Here is a 22,596-nt window from a genome sequence, read left to right as displayed (position 1 = left end):
CTCACCTTTAATTATGTCAATTGCATTGGAGGAAGAGCAGAATAATGGTTTATGGATGGAGATTTAATACAATACTTTTGATGAGAAAGGAATTTATAAGACAACAAATTGTTTTTAGAAACTAATGAAAATTCAGTAACTAACAAATTTATTTTAAGGGACTCTATGAAAGTGCATTGAAGTAAAGAAAGAATATATCAAAGGGGGAGATCAATTGAAGAAGAATATTTTAGATTTAGAAAAGGAGATGCATGTTCTAAACAATGAAGAGAAAAAAGATTACTGGAATTAAAAAAAAATTGAAACTTACTACAATACAATCTTATAAAACAGAAAGAAATATAATGAGAAGCCAGCAGAAATATTATGACTTGCGTGATAGAGCCCATAAAGTTTTAGCATGGCAATTAAAAGCTGAGCAAGTATCAAAAACAATAATAGCAATAAAGAGGGAAACTGCTCAAGTCACATAAGATGCAAGAAATAAATGATAATTTTAGGAATTTCTATATATAAAAAAAAATTATACCAGTCTGAGTCTCTAAAGGCACACTCGCTCCTACACTGCCAAAGCAGCATAGCTCATTGGCAACATTCATACCCAAAGAACTTGAGACTTGTAAATATGTATTTGTCAGTCGCAGGGCACACAGACCCTCACTACAGAGACCTTCCGAAGGCCCATACAAAGTTATATGACACAACGGTCAACATGTCTTTTGGATATTGGTGGGAGAAATTAGACTTTCACCCTGGACCGGCACAAGCTAGTATTCCTTGACTCTGACCACTTGATTCATGACCCACCCCCACGCCAAAGGGGCAGACCCCCCAAGCACAAGGCCTTGCCGAGGGCCGATTCTGATGGGGGGGGGGTGGGTGGCTTGTATAGTGGGCTACCGAACGTGCCATGCCTGAAGCGACCTACACAGCCAGCCACAGATACGCTCTTCAAAGTTGGTGCCTGATTCAGCAGCATGTGGCTGCAGTGCCCCACTCAGATGGGCTGGCCAGCGGCAGCCAATCGAGTGGAGCTAGGGAAGCAGCCACACCTGGGGATGAGAGTGGCTCACTGATTGGCTGCTTCCCTGGTAGCACTAAACAACGAATCCCAGGAAGCGGATTGTAATGCCACCAGTCGGGTGGCATAATGATGTCAGAGATGGGCTTCTGAGCCCATTATAAGCAGAGCTGCCAGCACAATAAACTAGTGTTGAATTCACTCCTGTGTAGTATGTATCTCTTCTTTGAGCATAACCTCTCCAGCAGTAGCAGCTGCTACAATAAATTAATTATATTAGAATAATAAGAATAGTGATCAATATATATCCAGGTGTTTTTCTTTCTTTTTTCTATTCTGGAGAGAGGGAGAGGGAGGGGGAGAAAAGAAAAAATGTGTATAATTTTGTATCGATATTATATTCTTAGATGAAAGATTAATAATTTGTATTTGATGCAAATGAAAAAAAAATTGGTAGTGTGTTTAATAAGGTAGTAAACAATGGATCAGGTGGCAGAAAAATGTCCAGAGAAGAGTAAGAAATTATTTGGGAGGTTGAACAAAGCAAGAGGATCACAATAAATGTGGTACTATAAAGGGCTCTCGAACTGAGTCCATGGATCTTTGAAAGTAACGGGATATGTAGCAAAAGTAGTTAATAAGGTTGGCGGCAAAACTTTGCATGCCAAACTGCATGAGTTTTTCAAGCTCTGCTGGGACCAAGGAAAGCTGCCTCAGGCAGCTCCAAGAAAAGTGCAGAGAACAAAACAAAGGACTCAACATCACCTTTGTTGACCTCACCAAAGCCTTCGACACCGTGAGCAGGAAAGGGTTTTGGCAAATACTAGAGTGCCTCGGATGCCCACCAAAGTTCCTCAACATGGTTATCCAACTGCACGAAAACCAACAAGGTCGGGTCAGATACAGCAATGAGTTCTCTGAATCCTTCTCCATTAACAATGGCTTGAAGCAAGGCTGCGTTCTCGCACCAACCCTCTTTTTAATCTTCTTCAGCATGATGCTGAAACAAGCCATGAAAGACCTCAACAATGAAGACGCTGTTTACATCCATTACCGCACGGATGGCAGCCTCTTCAATCTGAGGCTCCTGCAAGCTCACACCAAGACACAAGAGAAACTTGTCCATGAACTACTCTTTGCAGACGATGCCGCTTTAGTTGCCCATTCAGAGCCAGCTCTTCAGTGCTTGACGTCCTGTTTTGCGGAAACTGCCAAAATGTTTGGCCTGGAAGTCAGCCTGAAGAAAACTGAGGTCCTCCATCAGCCAGCTCCCCACCATGACTACCAGCCCCCCCACATCTCCATCGGGCACACAAAACTCAAAACGGTCAACCAGTTTATCTATCTCGGCTGCACCATTTCATCGGATGCAAGGATCGACAACAAGACAGACAACAGACTCGCCAAGGCAAATAGCGCCTTTGGAAGACTACACAAAAGAGTCTGGAAAAACAACCAACTGAAAAACCTCACAAAGATTAGCGTATACAGAGCGTTGTCATACCCACACTCCTGTTCGGCTCCGAATCATGGGTTCTACTGGCATCACCTACGGCTCCTAGAACGCTTCCACCAGCGTTGTCTCCGCTCCATCCTCAACATTCATTGGAGTGACTTCATCCCTAACATCGAAGTACTCGAGATGGCAGAGGCCGACAGCATCAAATCCATGCTGCTGAAGATCCAACTGCACTGGATAGGTCACGTCTCCAGAATGGAGGACCATCGCCTTCCCAAGATCGTGTTATATGGCGAGCTCTCCACTGGCCACCGTGACAGAGGTGCACCAAAGAAGAGATACAAGGACTGCCTAAAGAAATCTCTTGGTGCTTGCCACATTGACCACCGTCAGTGGGCTGATATCGCCTCAAACCGTGCATCTTGGCGCTCCACAGTTCAGCGGGCAGCAATCTCCTTTGAAGAAGATCGCAGAGCCCACCTCACTGACAAAAGACAAAGGAGGAAAAACCCAGCACCCAACCCCAACCAACCATTTTCCCTTGCAACCGCTGCAACCGTGTCTGCCTGTCCCGCATCGGACTTGTCAGCCACAAACGAGCCTACAGCTGACGTGGACATTACCCCTCCATAAATCTTCGTCCGCGAAGCCAAGCCAAAGAAAAAGAAAAGTTAATGAGGGGATCCTTTTCTTTATTGACCATGACATTAGATTAAATGGAACTATATAAAATCCTAGTTAGGTCACAGCTAGATTATAGTCAGGCTGTTGCCAAAAGTGGAGGATTTTGTGTATGAGCAAAGCAGGACTAAGTTGAATTGTTTTTCTTTAGAATGGTGGATACTGAGAAGAAATTTTAAGTGAATAAAACCTTCCAGCCCTTGAAACAATGGTAAGGAAGGATATATTTTCCCTTGCAGTAACCAGGAATTATTGATGGAAGGATTAAGAGGGACATGAAGGACATCTTTTTTTCTATTGTGAGAGTAAGGGTTTGGAACTAATTGTCTGAACGTGTAATATCACACAATGCGTGGACATACTCTTACTGATGCAAGATTTAAAGACACAGACCAAGAATTAGGAAGTGGAATAAGGCTGGATGTGTCCTTTTCCACTTATAGATTTTCTGTGCAAGCTTTGTCACTGTACATTCTTTGTATGTCTCTGCCAGAAAATATTTTATGGTTTCTGCTGTGAAATTATCTACTGATTTTATGCTTGAATCTTGGTTAGCAAAATATTGAAGATAAATATTTAAGCTAGTCTTAGGTGGATGACAAGCTTCTCCTCCAATTCCAAGAAATAGAAGGTGTCTATGCATGAATTGTTTTGTGCGGTAATTATCACATGCCAACTACCACGGAGTCTTGAAATGGTGAGGTCTTGGTCCAATGGCAAGGAGATATCACACAATTGGAAGCTAGGCTCTGCTATACAGACCTCGGGTCCCTAAGCAGACTAAGATAATTCTGACCACATGATCTAATTTAAACTCTGCTTTCCAGAATACAGGATAAATAATATATTAATTGATACACCATAGAAAAGCAAATTATTTGAGATAAATTAATATTAAAATTTAGATACTGTAGTGGTATGCTTGTGGGGGGGGGGTGGTTGGTGGGGAATGGGCAGAACCAATATTAACAGCTCGAAACTTATGATAGCTAGACCCAACGGGTTCCTATCTACTGGCAACTAGCCACAAGGCATCGTGACTCAGCAGCACCTGTAGGTCTACAGAGAAGCCTTGGCCTACTCAATGTGAATTTCACGAGGTAGTAGATACTTCAGATGTCATGACGCCAGGTCACCTGTTTGTCTATATCAAGCCTGACAGCACGTCAATAAATGCTTTTGCTCTTCTCTGGCTGAAACCTGAGGCATGGTCTCATTATTCATTCTATTTTGACATGCTGATGTATGTCTATAACTTGCATCTGCCACAATAAAGAGATTTAAGTTAATAATTTGGGATCATAATATTCATTGATGTTAGTAAAACTTTGAGAATCCTTAGTAACCATATCCTCAAAATGATTAACTAAAAATTGAAACTTACTATTTAGCACTGAATTTATCCGTGCTTTTACATTTCAAATTATATTGGCTTATTTTGGCTCTTTGGTCTGGCAAGGAGCAAAATCAAAGTGATAGAGAGGTATTTTCTCTTGGACTAACTTTCAGAAGGGGAAAAGCCTACTTTCATGGAGGTTTCTAATTGTGTTCATACTTCTGAGGATCAGACTGCAGTGAGATCTGCCTCAACTTTTGACATATTGATGTATACACTCATAAAAAATGTACAACATTGAAGATACCAGTCATGGGACAGAAAATTCAAGTCATTGCAATACAGTTGCCTAGTTATCTTGTCACCAGGTTGTAAATATTTGTACAGTTGAAGTACATAAACAACTATGTTGTAATGTGTGCTGAATGGATGTTGATGTTGAATTTGTTTCTTTGGTCACTATGATACATGGAAATAAACACCATAGTTTTCTCAAAAGTCCATCAGTGCAAACACTTTAGGCTCTTTTTAATTGTTTTTTATTGGTTGGCATCAATTTGGGAAAAAAACCTGAATATTTACAAATGCAAAAATATTAATGACTTCTGTATTGCCAAAAGGTTGTTTGATGTACTTCTAGATGTTGACTTCAAATTAAACTGTTTATTTCAGGAAACCTAATTTAAGAAAATAACATGTAATTATTGAAAGAGGAAATGGCCAAAGTCATTTGAAACAATTGAGAATAATAAACTTCTAAGTAAACAAAGCACTGACAAGCAATCTACAACTGGTGACAGAAAGATGATAGTGGTAATTTTCCAAAGGGGCTTTCAAAACATCCACTTGTGATCATTTTTTTAAATTGGAAAAAATAATTCATGCTTATTTACATGTCAAGGCACAGGCTGTGGCTTTTGCTTCATCATCACGGTGCACAAACATAACTGTTATGTCCCAGTACTGCTCATCCAACCTGCACATCTGCTGATTGTGTCATTCATTCTATCTACTGAGGGAGTTTTCAGCCATCATCTTAGTTGTATTCTGCTCCAGGTAATATCTGGTTGGCATTGGACGGGCTGAGCTCTATAATCAGCAGCCAGGAGACAGCACACCCTGATACCTTCCTGATCATTGTAGGGGGATTCAACCAGGTCAGCTTGAAGTCTCTGACAAACTACTATCAGCATATCACCTCTGCAACCAGACGGACAACACACTTCACACTGCTAATCCACCATTAAGAGCACTTACCGTGCCACCCCACACCTGCACTTTGGCAAATCTGATCACCTGGGTGTACTTCTACACCTGGAGTCCAAGCAGAGACTGAGGACTACAGCACTAGTGGTGACGACGGTAAGGTATGGTTGAAGGAGATTACCATAACTTGCATGGTCTCCTCCAAGTAATAACTCTTTCTCACTTGAAATTACAGGACGGCTTTGAATTGGACCATATTCAAGGATTCATCTTCAGATTTGAATGAAATTACCACAGATGTCACTGACTTCATTAGAACCAATGCAGATGAGTGCATCTTCATGTTCAAATCAAGAGTATGCTAACCAAAAGCCATGGATGAACCAAGGATTCACAGTTTTCTGAGGGCTAGTTCGATGGCGTTCAAGACTGGTGATCCAGTACCCTATAGGAAGACCAAGTACAACCTATGGAAGCCTATCTTAACAGCAAAGAAGCAATTCTTGGTGAAGATACATCTGATACACGCCAGCTTTCAGGTTACGTCCCATGAGGCAAAACCTGATGTCATAATTGGCTGTGATGCTTCACTCCCAATAACAGCTTTTATGCTCTCTTTGAAAAAGAGAATTCAACAGTATCTATCTGAATCCTGCAGAAGCTGGCAACCCTGTGATATCTATTTCAGAGACCAACGTCAGGACATCTTTCAATGGAGTGGACCCTTGCAAGGCATCAGGCCCTGATCGTGTAGCTGGCAGCGCACTGAAAATTTATGCCAACTAACTAGCTGGAGTGTGGATGGACATTTTCACTCACTCACTGCTGCAGTCGGAGGTTCCCATCTGCTTCAAAAGGGCAAGGTGAGCTGCCTCAGCGACCATCACCCAGTAGCATCATATATACTGTAATTAAATGCTTTTAGAGGTTGATCATGGCCAGAATTAATTTGTGCTAACTAAAGGTCTGGACCCTTTGCAATTTGCCTATTGCCACAATTGTTCCACAGTGAAGGCAATCTCACTGGCTCTCCTTTCAGCCTTGGATCATCTGGACAACACTACCTACATTAAGCTGCTTTTCATCAATTATAGCTCAGCTTTCAATGCCATCATTCCATCAATACTGGTTTGCAAGCTTCAAAACCTGAACCTCTCTCTGCATCTGCATCCTTGATTTCATTGGAAGACCACAGTTGGCATGGATGGGTAACAATGTCTCCTCCTCACTGACAATCAATATGGGCACACCTCAAGGATGTGTGCTTAGCCCATGGCTCTACTCTCTAAACCCATGACTGTGGCTAGGGACAATTCAAATGCCATCTACCAATTTGCCGATGGCACCACAGTTGTTGACAGAATCACAGATGGCAATGAGAAAACGTACAGAAGGGAGATAGATCAGTTAGTTGGGTGGTATCACAACAACCACCTTCCACTCAATATCAGTAAAACTCGGGACTTGATTGTTGACTTCAGGAAGGGGAAGCCAGGAGAACACAAACCAGTCCTCATTATGGGGTCTACAGAGGAGAGGGTAATAAACTTCAGATTCCTGGGTGTGAACATCTCTAAGGATCTATCCTGGGACTATCATGTCAATGCAATTATGATGAAGACATGCCAGTGGCTATATTTTGATAGGAGTTTCAGGAGATTTGGTAGTAAAACATGAAAATCTGTAGACACCATGATTAAAATATCCAAAAGTAAAACATGAAAATCTGTAGATACTGTGGTTGAAGTAGTCAGAAGTAAGCCATGAAAAATCATCTGCACTAGTGTCAGAGAACTCCCAGAAGCCAACCATGTCACACTTGCACGTCTGTCCATGGCCTTGTGTACTATCCCACCAAGATCACCTGCAAATTGGAGGAACAATATCTGATTTTCATCTGGGCACTCTCCAGCCAGATGGCATTAACATTGACTATTCCAGTTTCTGCTAACCTGCTCTTCTCTTCCCCCTTCCCAATTCTCTTCCCTCTCTATTCACATGGACATCCCTCCTCCCCTTGATTGCTGCTGTCCCCTCCCTCTCTTCTCCACCTATCACTTGCCTTTGTGACCACACCTCATCCCCTAATTTTTTGTTCAGACACCTGCCGACATACCTTGATGAAGGGCTCAAGCTTGAAACGTCCGTTATGTATTTTTACCTTTGGGAAACTGCTTGACCTGCTGAGTTTCTCCAGCATTGTTTTTACTGAGGAGGTTTGGTATGTCATCAAAGACTTACCAATTTCTATAGGTCTATCATGGAGAGCATTCTGACTGGTTGCATCATTGTTTGGTATGGAGGTGGTAATTCATAGCCACAGGATCAGGTCATATAGAGTTTTAAATTCTGCTAGCACCATGGACATTAGTCTTCCCTCCATTAATGACATCTTTAAGAGGCCAGGTCATTCCCTTTTCTCATTGCTACTATCAGGGAGGAGGTACAGGAGCCTGAAGCCACACATTAATTGTTACAAAAACAGCTTCTTTCCCTATATCATCAGATTTCTGAACGGACAATGAACCTATGGACACGACCTCTAATTTTTGCACCAGTTATTCATTTTAAAAAATCTTGAACAGGACTTTTCACCATATCTGAAATGTTTGGGACTGGACTGTTTTGGTATTGGGCTTTTTGGTTATCGGAACAATACAAAAAAAACCAAAAACAGCACAGTACCATCAGCTGTCGTTGGTCCCCAACACCTTCCCAATGCCTTCGCCAGTCCCTGAATCCTCTCCACCACTGCTGGTCCTGACTATGGACCTTGCTCCTGCCTGGGAGCCTGAGAACTGGAAAGAGAGAGGGGAGGGAGTTACCTGAAATGAGGAAAATCTGCATTCTAATCTCTCCTGAACTGATGGTTTGAGATTCCAGCCTGTTCCTCTGAGCTGGCATCCAGCCGTTCAGCATCTGTCTTCCTCATTGGTTCTGAGCTCTTTTGTTAGCAAACTGGCACTGACAGAGCATCAGAGCCCCATGTGGGAAAGTCGGGTGATAATTTTTTTTTAACTTGTGAACTATTTTGGTTAATGGAATTTCAGATAAGGGAAAATGAATTGTATTTATGAAATTGTTCTGTGTGGTGTTTTGCACCTTGTTCTGCACAATATGCTGCTGCACACAACAAATTTCATGACACATGTTCATGACAATAAACTTGATTCGGATTCCAATGTAAGACCAATAAAGAAAATTAGTAATTAAAATAGAAACAACAGCCATAGGTGTTGAAATCTTGAACTGACAAAGATTTGCTGGAGGAACTCAGCAGGTCAGGCAGCATCTCTGAACATCTCTTTCCTGATCTTTTCTCCCACTGCCTGTCAGTCCATTCTCTCTCTGCCAACTACATGGTGAGAAGGTTATTGGTCCCTTGACCAGTTTATGCCATTCAGGTTGATCATATCCTTGTTTCATCTCCACATATTTTGCCTGTTCCCATAACCTTATTCCTCTATTAAACAAAAATCTAAATCTTGACTGTATTCAGTTATCTGATGATGATTTGGTGTCTGTTGCTCGTTGGGGCAAATATTTACAATCTCCAAGAGAGGAATTTCCTCATCTCAATTTTAAATAAATAACTCCTTATTCAGAAACCATGCCTCTACTTCAAGATTGCCATCTCACGGGAAAAGTCTTGTCAGCGTGAAACAGGATTAGGGACTCTGGGCAAAGCATGATTGAATTTTTATTCAAGTTGAGACACTTATTTATCGTTCATACCATGCTTGCACGGTAAAGATGAGATAGCGTTTTTCCAGGACCATATATTTAACTTCTATCTTAACTTGTATTTATGTCAACATATAAAAATAACAAATTTGGAGCTGAAAGTTGGATCTTAAACTTGAATGAGAGTAATTACATAAGTGGAAAGGGATAATTGTGAATTGGTGAGAAATTGGGTGAAGGTAAACAGATGAAACTAGCAATAACAATAAATAGAAGTAAAATTGGGAATAAGAAATTGGCAGAGATGTTATATTTGAGTTCAAAGAAGAAGGCACTCTGAGTATATCAAACTTAGTAGGAAATAATGGGCAAAAAGGGAGGAACATAAAGCGAAAGGATCATATCGGCAGATATATCTGTAAAGTCCAAGCTTATAGATTTCCAAGCTTTCTGGTTCTACTTGGTTGTTACCTGTGTTCTAAAAGAAGTAGATGGAGAGAGCATGTAATATTTCCAAAATTTACCCATTCTGGAAATTTAACTGCTGCTCAAAATAGTAAGGAGATAAAGCAGAAATCTGTTGTTAGGACATTATAATTGGAATGTTTTTAAAAGCAGTATGATTAGGAAGTGTAAATGTGATGTTTGGAAAAGAAATTATGTCAGACAAATTAGAATCATTTGGGACACTGACTAGTAGGATGTATAACAGCATATTTAAATTTGCAGAAGGTATTCAATAGAACGCTTCATAAAAAGCTAGCACTCACGGATCGGTTAACTGCGAAGAAAGCAGCAGGAACAAATTGCTTTTTATTGTTGGCAAGTGGTCATTGGTAGAGTTTTACAGGGATCATTGTTGGGGCTTCTGCTATTTGCACCATTTATTGATGACTTGCATATATTCCGTCTCAGTTAATAATACAAAAATGGTTATGAAGCAAGTTCAGACAGGAAAACACAGTCTATAAAGTACTAGAGACAAAAAGGTTAAGCAAATGGATAAAAAGAATTGCCAGTGGAACACAGTGAGGGGGAAAGTAAGGTTGTACTCCACAAGTGCAATGGATTTAGGGCATTTCATTTGAATTTGGTTGGATTTGACTTTTTTCCTGTAGGATGGATGAGATCTATGAGGGTATAAGAGGACTTTAAATGTGGACGATCCCCCCATAAAATGTTATGGGCCCAAAGGACCCCAAAACCCAGCAGCAATAGACATTCACCAAGACGTAGTTTTTAAAACAAGTTATTTTTAATCAATTTTAAGCATGAAAATAGAATCAAACTTTAACTTAACTCTATACTTAACTAACCCAAATTAACCCCCTTCTAATTCTAAATGCACGTGTATGTAATGTGTGTAAATGTAAAGATTTTTGGTTCACAGTTCAATCTCACTTCTTCCAAGTTCTCTGGATGCATGCAATTCTTATACCGTGCACAAAATTTAACATGTATAAAGTTAACCAGGCTTTGGTGCTTGAAAGGTAAATGTTTACCACTCAGGAAGGTTCTTCTAGGGTTTGCAGAGAGATGTTTGTTGTTCCAGGATTTCCACAACTGAGGTACCACCATTAGTCACCTCAAGGTCTCGCTGATGAAACTTGCCCCATCAGGGTTTTCCAGATGGTAATCTCTTTCTTTCAGGCTACCACAGAGTTCCTTTTGTTCCATTTATTCCAAGAGAAACATAGGACAGATAGCACTTCCAGCTATCAACCAGCTTCCTGGCTTGCACTGTTCAGCTGCTTTTCAGTGTCACACACACTAGCTGAGAGGGCTTGTCTTTCTCTCTCTTTCTCCAACTGAGACTGCCAGAAAGCCCATGTGACTCTCTCATTTGCAAAACCTCCACCTTCTTCAGCAAACAACAGGAGTACTTCTCCTTGGTCAAGATGTTGTCTTAGATAAACAAAACCCAGGAGTGAGCTTTCTGTATGCACACTGTAGGTATTTTTAACAGCCAGTTTGTCTCCTACAAGCAATGGTCTATTCATTTCATAATGTCATTTCAATTAGCACCTACTTGTGAAATGTGCATCACATTCTCCAGAGATCCTGCAATGTTATTGAATATTAATTCTTCAGTCTTTCAAATAAGATCTGTTTTAAAATGTGTGTATATGTAACCTACTGTAATCTTACCAAAATTCCTCCCAATATTTATCCATTCCACTGTAACAGGAGCACAGTGCTGGGAGTTGACAGTGCATTCAAAGCCCTGGTAAAATCAGCAAGAAATAAAATTAAGAGTTGGTTTGATGAGAAGGGAGTGATTATTCCATTTTGAAGGATAAAGGTGCTGGTTTCTGAGTTGTTATTAATGGTTTATCCCTGTATTAGTAAATAAGGAGAATTACTTAAGTATATATTTTCTGACTATTTATAGGTTATAAGGATCACCGGGTTCTTGAAAGGACTGTATACAGACTTTGAGATGAAATCTGACAATGTTAAGGTAAGTGGAAAATTATATATATTGAAAAGAGTTTTTATTTATCTAAGTTTATCAAGATAGAATCTAATGTACAATTGACTTGAAGGTAATTTTGACGATTTTGTAATCTCAGTGGGAAGGAGTCAGGCCATAAAGTTGTAGTGCTGGCCTCTCCTTAATAAAGGTTCCAAACAGAATTTCTGAATGAGAGCAGGTGGTGTTGAAAGTAGCCTTCAACTGGGGTTTAGATAAACATTAAATCTTGATCAAACAAAGAAATGCTGGAGGGACTCAGCAGATCAGACAGCATCAATGGGCAGTCAACATTTTGGGTCTGAACTGCTTATCAAGACTAAGATTCTATAGGTGAAGTGACATTTATAAAGGGGGAAAGAAGCTTGAGAATGGGCCCAAAGCTGATACAATAAATGACAGAAAGTGAGAAGTGCATAGGTAGAGGGAGAAATCATTGGGAAGTGGGGTGCGGAAAGAAAAGTCAGAGTGAGAGAAAATTAAAATATTGGATCAGGTAAAGAAGAGATGAAATGAGACATTGGAATCAATTGGGGTTACCTAAAATTAGAAAAATAATCGTTCAGGCTGTCAGATTTAAGGCTATCCAAGAGGAATATGATGTACTGTTCCTCGTGTTTACTTTTGGCCTCACCTGGACAATGCATGAGGCCAAGGACAGACATGTCACTGTTGGAATAGTTTGGGGAGTTAAAAAGGTTGGCTTTAGGAAGCTCAAATTTAGACCCACAGAAGGAGGTGGTCAATGAAGCAGTCACCCAACCTGCATTTGATGTTGAGAAGGCCACACTAGTTCCACCGAATGCAGTAGTAAGTTGGATGAGGTGTATGTAAAGCTCTGCCTCACCTGGAAAATCTATTTGCAGGTCTGGATGGAGATGAGGGAGGAGACCTAGTGGCAGGTTTTGCACTCTTTGTGGTTACAGCATGAAATGCCTTGGGGGGAGATGAAAGGATGGGTGGGGAGGGAAGAATATATCAGGGAGCCTCCGAGAAGTATCCCTGCGAAAAGCATTTAGGGGTAGAGAGGGGTTGATGTGGCTGGAAGTGGGATGAAGTGTGTTACGAGCCCAGAGGACCCCAAAACCCAGCAGCAATAGGCATTCACCAAGACAAATGGTTACTTAAACAAAAGTTGCTTTTAATTATCTTTAAATATGAAAACAGAATCACACTTTAACTTATCACTATTGACTTAACTAACCTAACTTAACCCCTCCTTCAAATTATAAGCGCATGTGTATGCAATGTGCGTGTAAGTTCAGAAAAGTTCTTTGATTCACAATTGAATCTCACTTCTCATTCCTCCAAGTTCACTGGTTGCAGGTAATTCTTATACTGTGCACAGAATTTAACATTTATAAAGTTCACCAGACTTTGGTGCTTGAAAGGTAAATGGTTACCGCTCAGGAAGGTTGATGTCGGTTTTCAGAGAGAGATTTGTTGTGCATTTACTTCCATCAGCTACTTCAGTGTCATGATGAATAAACTTGCACCCTCAGGTTACTCCAGATGATAACCTCTTTCTTTCAGGTCACCAGAGAGTTCCTTCTTGTTTCTCTTATTCCAAGTGAAACATTAGGCAGCCAGTCTTCTTGCATGACCCACAAGGGCTTTGACCAGACTGAACTAAGAACTCACAAACCATTTTCCAAATGGGGTTTTCCACAAGCTTGCCAGCTTGTCCTGTTCCAATCCGGTTCTAGCTGCTGTTGCTGGCTGTAACACTGTAGACTGATCTCGCTCTCGCTCTCGCTCTCGCTCGCTGGCTCTCTCGGAGGAAATGTGAGAAAACAATGGGATCCTTACAAGGGATGAGAAGTGATGAGGTATAATCAGTAAACTTCAAATTCAGAAACTATATATGCAGAAAATGATCCAGGACCAGAAACATGCAAGGAGCAGAGTGATTAAAACAGTGAAAGCCAGGAAGCTTGGAGAGAGAGATCTGCAGTTATTTTTTTTCTTAATAAAGATGTATTGGAGTTGAAATGCTGAATAATTAGGTCATAAAATAACAAAGATGTGTGAGACTCCAAATGAATAGATTTGTAGCCGCACACTACTCTAAAGAAGACACACACACACACACACACACACACACACACACACACACACACACACACACACACACACACACACACACACACACACACACACACACACACACACACACAATGTTATCAGGTTAAGCTCTGAGTTTTATTAGGGACTCAGACTCAAAAGTTATATGTGCACTGTTCCCACCGTGGGCCCTCTTGGCGGATGTCACAACATGCAGAACAAAAGGGGGTTTTCTGCACGCGGGCACTTTCCTGCAGAACAATGACCTTCCCCGTGCGCTCTCTCTGTTGGCTGCGCATCAAGGCCAGCACCTATTTGGAGTTGCTGGCCTTTAAGTTGCCTTTGCCGTTCACCCACTGGTTCGCTTGTTGGGGACTGCTGGCCTGTCGTTGCACTCACCGCCCGAAATGCTGGCTCGATCGCTGCTGTGGTGTGCCACCACAGATTATTTAAAAATTGTAAGTAGGTACAAACTGTGAATGGTTTTAAAGCAAAAAAAAAGTTAATAGGCTGTGAGCATTATAATTGAAGCTAATGAGATTAAAAATTTAATCGATGACATTTGTGGTAGTATACTCAGTTGGGTCACTGCTGGTCGAGAAGGATATGTTGGGCTGAGAATGCGTGCAGTAGAGGGTCTTCAAAACACTGGTAATCCAGAAAACATACCATAAAACACAGATGCCATTTCATTTTTAAAAATTTCCTAATTAGTGTTTTTTTGTTGTCATTAGAAGATTTCTGACATTTGACATAAACATTTTCTAAAAGGTGATATTTGTGGTCCTCATCAGTTTACATTCACACAGTGGACATAATCATTTTACAGAATTAGTTGACAGAATGGACATAATAGCTTCACGGAGAGCCTGGTGACTGTGTGCTTGTGCATCCTGATAAGCAGCTTGTTCAGCCTCAGGGAGATCGGGTAGCACAATGTTCCACTCTGACAAGAAGTGTTCCTTATTGAACTCACATATATTGTGTAGAACACAATAGGCACAACAACATTGGATGCAAAAGTGGTACAAACGTCAAGTCGCTTGGCGAGGCACCTCCAACATTCTTTGAGATGTCCAAAAACATTCTCTACTACCATCTTTGCTGAGTACAAATGGTAGTTAAAGTTTCGCTGCCGTTGATTGCGGGCGTAGTGGTTAGTGAACCCCTTCAATAGCCACTTCCTGAGGGGATAAGCTGGGTCTCCGATCAGATGCACGGGGATTTTGACTCCGTTAACAGTTCTGGATTTCTGTGGGCAGAGCAATGAAGATTTAGAAAAACTTATGCAACCTCTGAAATCAGTTCACTCATGTTTTCTAGAGGCCACTATATAATGACAGGATAGAAACAACCCCTTGAACTTGTCAAAAGTTTCATTTGAAGTAGGAACAGTCAACCACTCTTTTAGTTTAACATAAACTTTTCTTTGTCATTGCATCCTATGTGGTTCCATGTGATCATAGCACAATTTATTGTGTGATCCACACATACAGTGCAGTGGGGTATATTCATGTGCGAAGAGGTAACTGCCTTGATCTTTGGCCTTTTTCTAATAAACTTTATTTATGAATATATAAAGTACATAATTAAAAAAAAAATCACACTAAAAGAAAATAAACCCAACCCCCCTAAAAAAGAGAAAATAAACCCTATATACCCCACTCCCCTTACCCCTCTATATTTAAAAAAAAACCCTCTAGCGAGGAGAGAAAAACATACATCAGTTACTCATTCATTGCTGTGGAGTATGCCAAACTTTTACAATTTTTTTTTTTAAAAACACCAAAAATATTGTACTTCCAAACCCATACGTCTCAAATATGGAGACCACATCTTGATGTAAAAAGAATAATTATTACGTAAATTATGTTATCTTTTCCAAACAAACACAAGCTTTCAATTCATTATACCAAAGATTCATATTCAAATCCATATAATTCTTCCATGTAATCGCAATACATTTTTGCCACTGCTAAAACTAAACGAGTAAATTCACACTGAGATTTATCAATTTTTAAATCTCTTGCCAAAGTTATGATATTCCCCATTAAAAAAAAAAGCACATTGGATCCAATGTTAAAGTAATCATTAACAAAGCCTCCAAAAACTCTTTAATTTGTATCCAAAAAGACTTAACCTTATCACATAACCAGACAGAATGGAAAAAAGTACCAATTTGAATCCCACAGCGAAAACATAAATCCGAATTACTAAATCCATATCTTTTTAACTTTTCCGGAGTTAAATATAACTGATGTAAAAAAAAAAAATTATAATTCACCAAACTGTATCGTACATTAATCAATTTAGTCACAGTATCTTCACACATACTGGTCCATTCATCTTTCTGTAGGTGGCTGAAATGGCTAAAACTCATGGGTTCTGCATGGGTTCTGCATGGGTCTGGTCAACCCATGTACACATCTGTGAAGCTGGAAAAACAAAGGGATTAATGTATCGATCAACATATGCAACACATTCACTGATAAATATAGATAATTGTAACTCAGGCCAAGTTTCAACCACAGCTTGAAGAACAATTGAGTACCATCCTTTCCGAATGTAGTAGGCTTGTATGTCTTCACGGAGGCAATGATGGGAATATGTGTGCATTCAATGGCACCAGCACACATTGGATAGGCCCATTCTGCAAATCCATCAGTTGCCTCCAAGAGGCATGCACCACTTGGCAGTTCAACAAAACATTTAGAAAGGGCCCTCCTCAATGCTTCAGTAACCAAGTGTGCCAACACAAACACGGTGAAGAGATCAACAACAAAAATACAACTGATGGATCAATATTTATATGGGGTAGCATACCACCACAAACTTAACACCAAGTCTGAGCCAAGATTCCAGAGGCTGTCACCAGTTTGTTCTTTAGTGCTTCAGGTGACGCTCAATGAGTTCCAATACCAAGTCAAAAATGTTCTGAGACGTATGAAAATGACTCTGCCATTCCTCTTCATCAAAGTTGTTGAGGATATTATCCCAGAACATCAGCGCCTGTGGTCTCTCTCTTCTCCACATTCTTCTGTCAGATACCAGTGTGAATTGACTCAGAAGATCCAAATGTTACTGTTTAAAGCAATTAAGGGCTGCACGTCTTTCTGCCTCAAACTGCTTCCTGCTTCTCTTCAAATTCTCTGATCGCATGATTGTTCTTCACACGTTTGTGACATCACATGCCTAATTAATAATGTTGATTACAATGCTCAGAAGATTTGCTTGCATTCTAAGACTGGGCATAATGTACAAGGCTAGCAAACACATCTGCTGTTCCACCGCCACTTTGATTATATAATAAAGTCACTTCCTGGCAAGTTTGTTTTACATCACATTAGATGCTGACGCTGCTATGCTACATGTCCTGCCTCTTTTGCTTTGGGAAGCCAGCTTGCTGTGTAAAATGACTCAAGGACCCAGCTTTTTTTCTGTTCTGTGTGAACAAGCAAGCTGACTTCCAAAGATGGGCCGTATATATGGCAATAATGTGACTTTTTAGTGTAGAAAGGGCTACTGTAAATTTTTGGCTGTAAAGACTAATTGTATAATGTGCATATGTTCCCACATGTTTCTGCAGCCCTGGTTTAGTTTAGTGAACATTGAGAAGTGATCGACTGCGAGGACACAGATAGACTGGTAGAATAGGTGGACAAACACTGATGAAGGTTTTTGCATAGAAATAATAGTCTTGGCAGAAAGAGAAAGGAGAGACAATGTAGATTAATGTCACAGTTCAGGATCTTCATGCATAAATCTTTTGAAAGTTGCAGTTTATTTCAGTAAAGCACACAGGATCCTGGATTTCACAATAAGAGTTATGGAGTATAAGTGCAATGAGTTTATAAAATATAGATTTGACCATATGTGACGATATGAGAATGGAGATGCTGCAATTTAGAGGGAAAAAAAAAACAAACAGCTGGGGAACTTGCTGGGTCAGGCAACATCTCTGGAGGAAAATTGGCAGTTGGCTGGACGATTATGTTCAATTCTGGTTATAAAAGCAGATGAAGATCTAAGATAAGGTACAGGAAATATTTTCTGTAATATTTCCATAGATTATGGAAATTCAGGAACATTTGCTTTTTGGAGCAAAGAAAATTTGAGAGTAGTTTTAATAGAGTAACAAGACCATAACTGGTTTAAAAGAAAACTTTTTATTAGCAAATGTTTCACTGGTAAAAATTATCTAGGTCATCGATAAAAGATGAAAGGAATGTAAAGAAAAGCATTTTTTACTCAGCGTGGTAATGATGCGGAATTTGTATGAATTTCAAAATTGAATTGGATAAATGCTTTGCAGTATAATGTGCAAGATTAAGGAGAAAGGCAGGTTAGGAGTGACTATTGCTCTATTAGGAGTTGGGCAGTCAAGATGAGGTGACCTAGGTATCATTAAAAGTGAGGGATTGTATAGCTAAGTGAGTGTATATTAGGCTGGGTCAGAGAAGTTAGGCTTTGGCTCAAGGGCTTTTGACGAGAAGAGGCTGAGATGGTGGTGCAGAAGCTGAAGTAAGAAAGACCACCCTATTCATGGAACAAAAATGATACAGCAGGTAGGCACAGGTAACGGCAGGTTTATATTTATCTTAAATATTTTTTTTCCGCTAGTCATGGGCAGTGGGAATGCCAGCCGAGACAGAGGAATGCTCCTCTTGCAGAATGTGGATAGTCAGGGAAGCTAGCAGTATCCCTGCTGGCTTCATCTGTGAAAAGTGCAACCAGATGCAGCTCTTTACAAATTGAATTAAGGAATTGGAGCTGGAGTTGGATGAACTCCACATAATTCGAGAAACTGAGAAAGATTGTCAGCAGTTACAGGGATGCTATCACTCCGAGGAGGCAGGAGGAGGATAGCTGGATACAGTCAGGAGAGGGAAAGGGAACAAGCAGTCAGTGCAGGGCATCCTGTGGCTGTTCTTCTCAATAACAAATATATAATTTTGGATACTGTTGGGGATGACCTAAGGGACGAGCCATGATGATGAAGTTTCTGGCACAGAGTTGGTCTTGTGGTTAAGAAGGAAAGGGAGAAGAGGGGAGCTGTAGTGATAGGAGATTCCATAGTTAGGGGAACAGATCAGAGGCTCTTTGGAATAGATCAAGAATCCCTGATGGTAAGTTGCGTCGCTGGTGCCAGGGTCTGAGATATCTCTGATCGAGTTCATGAAATTCTCAGGGGGGAGGGTGAGCAGCCAGATGTTATGATCCACATAGGGACCAATGAGATGGATAGGAATGGTGATAAGTTCCTGCAGAGAGAGTTCAGTGAGTTAGGCACAAAATTGGTCAAGACTTCCAGGGTTGTGATCTCAGGGTTGTGCCACATGCTAATGAGGTTAGAAATAGGAGGATAATGAGCTTAACACATGGCTAAAGACATAGTACAAGAGGGAAGGGCTCAGGTTTCTGTATCATTGGGCTCTCCTCCAGGGAAGGTAGGTCCTATTCCAAAGGGGCAGTTTGCATCTTAACTGGAGGGGTCTAATATCCTTGGGGGAAGGTTTGCTGGTGTTGCTCTGGGGGGGTTTAAACTAGATTTGCAGGGGATCAGAATCTCAGTGCCAGTGTAGATAGGGGAGTGGAGGAGGGAAAACATGTTGTGAAAATTGCATGAAACGTCAGAAGTCAAAGAGTTGTATATGGTGAAAATTTTCTCAGGTGATCTATTTCAATCCAAGAAGTATTGTGAGAAAGGCAGACAAGCTTTGAGTGTGGATTGACACATGGAATTATAACATTGTGGCCATTAGTGAAAATTTGTTGCAGGAGGGGCAGGACTAGCAGCTCAATATTCCGGGCTTCCATTGTTTCAGATGTGATAGAGCAGGGGGATGAAAGGGGGAAAAGTGGCATTGCTTGTCAGGGAAAATATCACAGCTGTGCTCAGGCAGGACAGACCAGAGGGCTCATCTTCTGAGGCTATGTGGGTGGAGCAGAGGGATGGGAAGGCTATGGGCAGTCAATTTGCTCTTATTGATACATTTTGATAAATTAGTTGACTGCCCTTCTTGGGTAGAAATGGAATTGATTTTTTATGTTGGAAATTTTAGATTTTTTTTTACCCATTTCCTTTTCTAAATTGACAGATAATCCAATAATGAGGCATAGATGGAGAATAAATGTAGAAATTTTTTGGATATTAAAAGTTTTTCCTTTACCAGCTATATTGTAGATGATCCTATATTAGGTATTAAAAGTTTTAGTCTAAGCTTTCTGATTTTCCTTGAATGTCGGAAAAAATTATTATTTTTTATATACTTTTTGACTTGCAGTTCTCCAAGCATGGATTAATATCAATTATTTATAATAACTTAACAGATTTAAAAATAGCTTCAATGACTGGGATTAAGAATGATTTGGAACACAATTTAAATATATCTTTTCCAGATCAAGATTGGTTTTCCTTATCAATGAATCCCCATTTTGTGCATGACACCATTTGTTACAATTTAAGGTGGTGAATAGGTTACATACATATCTCGTTTTTAATCCAGATGTTGATCCTTTATGCGATAAGTGTAAAATCTTTGAAACCTCATTGATTCGTGTGTTTTGGGAATGCCCTAATTTAGGAAAGTTCTGTAAAGGTATTTTTCAGACTTTATCAAAGATTTTAAAGATCAAATTCAAACCATGGCCTTTTATTATTTTTATTTGGCTTTTCTTGAGAAGAGGATATACTCTTGACTTCAACCCATGAAAAAATTCTAGCTTTTACCTCGTTGATAGCTGGACTAGCAATTTTAATGAAATCGAAGGAGGACTCCCCACCTACTCATGCCCAGCAATTACATGATTTTATGTCCTGTTTGAGCTTGGAGAAAATTAGATATAACATTAAAGATAGAAAGTTTTATTTTGACAAGATGTGGAGCCTATTCATAGATTACTATCATAATTGGAAGATTTAAGAAGTCTGGATGCTCCGGACATTCTCTGTCTAGTGTCTGAAGGTCGCTATTCAATCCACATTTTCACAGTTTTTACATGTTAACCTTGATTAGATTTAGTTTTAGGTTTTATTTTTCTTTTTATCTTTTTTAGATTAAAGCTAAATGTGGGTTTAAATATGGTTGTCATAGATCACACACGTCAAACTCTGGCCCACGGGCCAAATTTGGCCCGCGATATAATTATATTTGGCCCGCAAGATCATTTCAAAAATGTATTAGAGGTGGCCCGCCCTGCAGCGAGAGCCGATGCTGTTTTTTGGTAATGTCACCCCCACCATCCTCCCCCTTCATTGCACATCCTTCCCCATTGTAACACGAGAAATTGTAACACGAGAAGTCTGTCGATGTCATCAGCTGGCAAGCCAGTTGGAAGGCTCCCTGCACAACCAGTCACTTCTCCCACCTGTCGAGCGGTGCGGCGGATTGGCGAGCGCCTGTGATTTCCTGTCGGCGCGACGGGCATGGCAGGCTGCACACGGCCCCTGGGCAGCACGAGCCCCGCGCGACTGGCACCGGATGGCCCTTCCACAGCGTGAGCGCACTTCTCCCAGTTGCCACGGCCTTTAGCGCTTGCACCCACGCGGACCCCAGGGACGGCTGGTTCGGCCCTGCACGTGAAGAGAGATGGTGGCTGTCTGCAAAGGCTGATCGGCAGCGTGCTGGGCCTGAGTGGGTGGGTAAGCAGAGGTGGGCAGAGGGTGTAGGTGAGGAGTAATGGGCAGGGGAAGTTATGGTGGTGTGAGGGGCAGTTAGAGGGAGGGATGAGTAGAAGGAGGGGTGGATAGGGAAGAGGTAAAAGGGGAGGGGCAGGGCGAGTAGGGGAGGGGTGATTAGAGGGTGAGAGACGGGTAGAGGGAGGAACAGGTTGAGGGGAGAGGCAGTAGAGGGGCATGTATAGGATGGGGTGGGTAGAGGCAGAGCGAGTGGAGTGAGGGGTGAGTAGAGGTTGGGTAAAGGACTGGTCAGGTAGAGGGATGGTGGGTCGAGGGTGAATAGAGGCCTAGAGCCTGAGGAGTGAGCAGGAAATGCTGAGTCCTGATGCAGGCCAAAATGGACACAGCCTGTGAATGCTGACTACATCTCCACAGGGACCAAATATGTTTCCCTCAGGTCAAGCAAAGGGAGAACTTGAGCTACCTACTCCTGACCTGTAACATTATCCTCCTAAAGTTATATCCTAAAGTTTAACATTAAATATGTTGAAAGAAGAGAAAACATGCAAATGTTGTTGAAAATTTTCAATAAATATTTAGTTCGGCCCTCGACTTAGTCCAAGTTTTTAATTTTGGCCCTCCGTGAATTTGAGTTTGACACCCCTGTCATAGATCATATCATTAAATAAGACAGAATTTACCCATTGTTTAGATAAAGGAATTGTTTAATTTAGTTTTACTTATTTTCTATCTAGAACTATATTGGAATATATTATAAGAAACAGATGGTTAATTATTGATGGAATAGGGATAGGTTTTTTATTTTCATTTGTATTTTATTTGTGATATGTATATGATATGAGCTGTTTGTTATATTAGAAGACTTTGTATTAGGATTTATGTTAAACTCAATAAAAATATTTTTAAAAAGTTAAAGATCTTTTATTCAACATAATTTTGCTTCTTTTGATCAATTGACAGTAAAATTTAAGCTTCCTAATAGACATTTTTAAAGATATTTACAAATAAAGCATTTTGTTCAGTCCAAATTTTC

At 40.5% G+C, this 22,596-nt stretch overlaps 1 protein-coding gene across 5 annotated transcripts in view; it reads left to right on the top strand.

Moving 5' to 3' along the window:
• Positions 1–22,596, top strand: part of traf3ip1 (TNF receptor-associated factor 3 interacting protein 1) — a 186,969-nt gene that overhangs the window by 23,688 nt on the left and 140,685 nt on the right. For all 5 annotated transcript variants that reach the window (XM_069934308.1, XM_069934307.1, XM_069934306.1 and 2 more), the window contains exon 2: positions 11,780–11,848. In XM_069934308.1, the coding sequence (XP_069790409.1) occupies positions 11,780–11,848 (69 nt within the window). The remainder of the gene's footprint in view (positions 1–11,779; positions 11,849–22,596) is intronic.

Source organism: Narcine bancroftii, chromosome 4, assembly GCF_036971445.1.
Source record: "Narcine bancroftii isolate sNarBan1 chromosome 4, sNarBan1.hap1, whole genome shotgun sequence".
Classification (NCBI taxonomy): domain Eukaryota; kingdom Metazoa; phylum Chordata; class Chondrichthyes; order Torpediniformes; family Narcinidae; genus Narcine; species Narcine bancroftii.
The sequence above is the reverse complement of the archived record's forward strand: the minus strand, read 5'-3'. Positions and strand labels throughout refer to the sequence as shown.